The sequence below is a fragment of the Pinus tabuliformis genome, chromosome 3_2 (genome assembly GCF_031772625.1).
Source record: "Pinus tabuliformis cultivar Carrire ecotype Pingquan chromosome 3_2, CPIR1, whole genome shotgun sequence".
Classification (NCBI taxonomy): Eukaryota; Viridiplantae; Streptophyta; class Pinopsida; order Pinales; family Pinaceae; genus Pinus; species Pinus tabuliformis.
Window position 1 is genome coordinate 1,251,426,186 of NC_142302.1, and position 3,773 is coordinate 1,251,429,958.

Sequence of the window (3,773 nt, forward strand, 5' to 3'; positions counted from 1 at the left end):
AAAACCCCTTAATTTCGCCAAAGGGCGAACATTCGCCCCTAAAATTTTCTATGGTGCCAACTTCTTTAAGCCAAATTAAATCATCAACTGGTCTATTATAAGCATACTTAGCTGTCCAAAGGATTGCCCAAGGAGTATATGGGTTCAAGAGCCATCTCCACCATATGCGCGCTCCCATAACCTCGTTACTGTGCTGAGGTTCCCTTAAACTAGTGCCTCCAGAGGATTTTGGGTGACAAACAGTTTCCCACTTTACCAGAGCCCATTTTCTCTTTTGTTTCGTATTCCCCCATAAAAAATCCCTTTGGAGATTTTTGATTGCTTTGAGAACCCATTTGGGTGCTGCCAGGACCGAGAAGAGGTATAGCGGCATAGATTGTAGCACTGCTTTGATTAACACTAGGCGACTCGCCATATTGAGAGCTCTGAAGGTCCATGAAGAGATACGGGCTTCCAGTTTTTCTAGGAGAATTTTCTAGGATGAGTGCTTTAAGGTAGAGGCTGTCATGGGAGCTCCCAGGTATTTGGAGGCAGAGACGCAATCGAGAATCCCAGAATTCTGGCTATGGAGGATTGAGTGATGGGAGGTGTGTGAAAGAAGAAGACTTGAGACTTTGATTTGTTAATGCATGTGCCAGAGGCATCCGAAAAGTCAGATAAAATTGATTTCAGTTTACGGGCTTCTTGGACCGAAGGATGACCAAATAACATATTGTCATCCACAAATTGCTGGTGGGTGAAAGCAGGGGTGTTCTGGAAAGAAAGGCCACGTAATTGCTGGTTTTGAAGGGCATCTTTTATGTAACGTCCTAGACCTTCCGCCATAATAACGAATAGAAAGGGTGAGAGAGGGTCCCCTTGTCGGATACCTCTGGACGGGTGAAAGGGGGTGGAGGGGGTCCCATTGACAAGAATTGAGAAGAAGGTAGAAGTGATGAGACTCATAATCCATCTTACCCAAGGGGGGGCAAAGCCAAAGGCAAGCAACATTTTTTGAATATATTTCCAGCTTAAAGTATCGAAAGCTTTTGAGAGGTCGATTTTAAGAAGCATACCTGCCTTTTTGGTTTGCTTTAGGGAATGAATGATTTCATGAGTGAGAATTATTCCATCGGTGATCTGCCTTCCTTCCACGTATCCTGATTGCTCCGGTGATATAAGCAGGGGAAGCAGGGGCTTGAGGCGTGTGGCGATCACTTTGGAGACAATTTTGTACATAACATTACAAAGTGCAATAGGTCGGAATTTGTCCGGAGTTTGGCTGTTCTCCTCCTTAGGGATGAGGGCAATGAAGGTGGCATTCAAGGATGGAAGCATCCATCTGTTAATTCTGGACTCCTCGACTACTTGCCAGACTTCCTCCTTGATTAGATCCTAGAAGTTGTGAAAGAAGTCCGAAGTGAAGCTGTCTGGTCCAGGCGCTTTCCCAACCTTGAGCTGTCGCATAGCTGTCTCCACTTCCTGTAGAGATATAGGCCTGAGGAGTATTTGATTGTGTTCCTCAGTTACGATCTTGGGAATAATCTTGATGATCTTCTCTATAGCTGGCCACCGATCAGCCTCCGTTTCCTGATGCACCCCCCGAAAGTGGGTGAGGAGTTCCTCTTCTATATCTTCATGCTTCTCTAGATGATCCCCTTGTCGATTTTGGAGGAAAGTAATGCTGTTATGCATTCTTCGCTGGATCGTGGTATGGTGGAAGAACTTTGTATTGCGCTCGCCCTCCTTGAGCCAACGGATCCTTGATTTTTGTCTCCAAAGAATCTCTGCCTGTCTTGCTCTTTCTGAGATCTGCGTTTGTAGTTGACGTTCCTGTTCTGCTATGGTTTCAGATCTGCCTTCATCTATGATTCTTTGCTGTAATTTTTGCATTGCTTGTTCAAGAGAGTGTTGCGCCTGAAAGATGTTACCAAAGGTAGAGTGATTCCATTGTTTTATTTTTTCCTTGAGATTTTTTAGCTTTTGTTGGAACTTGTACATTTTTGCGCCTTCTGGTGGTGTGAAATTTTTCCATGTCTCTGTTATCAGGTTATTAAAATCTGGGTGATTCAACCAAAAGGCTTCAAAGTGAAAGGGCCTGCGAACATTGTCTCCCGGTCTTTGCCAGTGGAGCCTAATAGGCCAGTGGTCCGAGCCAGAGAGTGGCAGTATAGAGGCTAAGAGATCCCCGCCAAGATGAATTGCGTTATCAGAGAGCAGAAATCTGTCTAACCGAGATGCAATTTGATGGGCATCTGTACGCCTGTTGTTCCAAGTATAAACTCCATTGTTGAATTCCATATCTATAAGCCTGTTATTATGAATGTAGTTTTTGAAGTGAGTGCTTTCGCAGTCCAGCTTGATCCTTCCTCCTCTTTTTTCCTCCAATCTTGTAATCATGTTGAAGTCCCCTCCTGTGATCCAAAGTGGGTGGGATCTTTCCGAGTTGATCTGAGTTAAGGTGTCCAGTGTGTCTACTTTGTTTGTTGCCTCCTGGGGAAAATAGACATTGGTTAAATGTCCATGAACATTTGTCCCTATTATATGAAACATGGCTTGAATAAAGTGCTTGCTGGCATGTATGTTGGTAAGTGTTATAGCTCTATCATCCCAAATGATGGCTAGCCCTCCTGAGGCTCCTATGGCATCCACCGCCACTTCTTTACTTCCTGGCCACGCTTTGGCTAGGATCCGATCCAACGTTGTGGAATTACACTTGGTCTCCTGCAAGAAGAGAATTTGAGGCTTTTCCTGTTGTAGCATGTTCTTTATTAGTCGACCCTTTCCCGGGCTGTTGAGCCCTCTAATGTTCCATGAGATGAGCTTCATGGTTCACGATTGGAAAGGGGATTATAATATTTGGTAAGCTTGGAGTATCTTTCAGATTCCACCAGCATTTCCCCTATGCGAATGGTTCTCTGAAGATCTATTTTCCTTCCTCGTTTCTTGTTGTCTTTGAAGATGTTTCTTCCATCCCACTGACTACCAGTTTGGACACCTAATGATCTTTGTTTTTGTGCTCTTGAGAGAATTATTTCTAAGTTCTCTAGCTGTCGCTCAGGAATTTTGTCATATTCCTTTTTCTTACACGCCTGTTCAAGTCCCAGTATATCTAGATCTCCGATGTCGAAGCTCTCCGGTTCCTCTTCCATGTGCTTTACTGTTTCCTGCTCTGTCTCTATATCATCTACTATCATGAGCTGCATCTGAGTGCTATCTATCTGCATTCCCTGAGCAGTCTTTTTCTGTGGATTGTAGGGAAAGGGCGGTTTGGTATTCGCGGGTTGCTTAGGAGAGGGGGCTTTCTTTGAGTTGGATGGAGAAAAAAGGGTGGAAGTGATGGGGCCAGCCCACGTGGTCCCGCCGCCAATGTGCTGATGATGTTATGTACCAGCAATGAATATAATAATAACAGGGATTTCGGATATATGTGTTGGTTGATTTTTAATCTGTGCTGTATTGATTAGAGTTACGGTGATTGTACCCTGGTTGCTTGCCTGATGGACATCTGTCCCTCCTCGGGATTCTACGAACCCGCCTTGGTTTGGGGTTTTACACCTTCGCGCTCATTTGGTTCTCATTGTTTCTCCCGGTCATTTGCTCTGCGAGCTCTCGGCGATCCCTTGCAGCTTCTGTGGTTTTCTTTGGATTTTTCCTGAGGCTTGTCTGCCTGGTTTATTGGTTATGTGCTCCTGGTTGTCTTCTCGGCCTCGGTCGTTTAAGTCTCGGCCTGGAATGCTTCTGTTCTTCCGGCGATTTATTAAAACTCTGGTAAGTTTTGCATAACTCTATTC

The 3,773-nt window shown here is 44.7% G+C and overlaps 1 protein-coding gene across 1 annotated transcript; it reads right to left on the reverse strand.

Annotated features, from left to right (window-relative positions):
• Positions 1-1,374: 1,374 nt before the first annotated feature.
• LOC149185274 (uncharacterized) lies at positions 1,375-1,980 on the reverse strand. Its single transcript, XM_089415604.1, has one exon. The coding sequence runs from the start codon at positions 1,978-1,980 to the stop codon at positions 1,375-1,377; it is 606 nt and encodes a 201-aa protein (XP_089271730.1).
• Between the last annotated feature and the right edge of the window lie 1,793 nt (positions 1,981-3,773).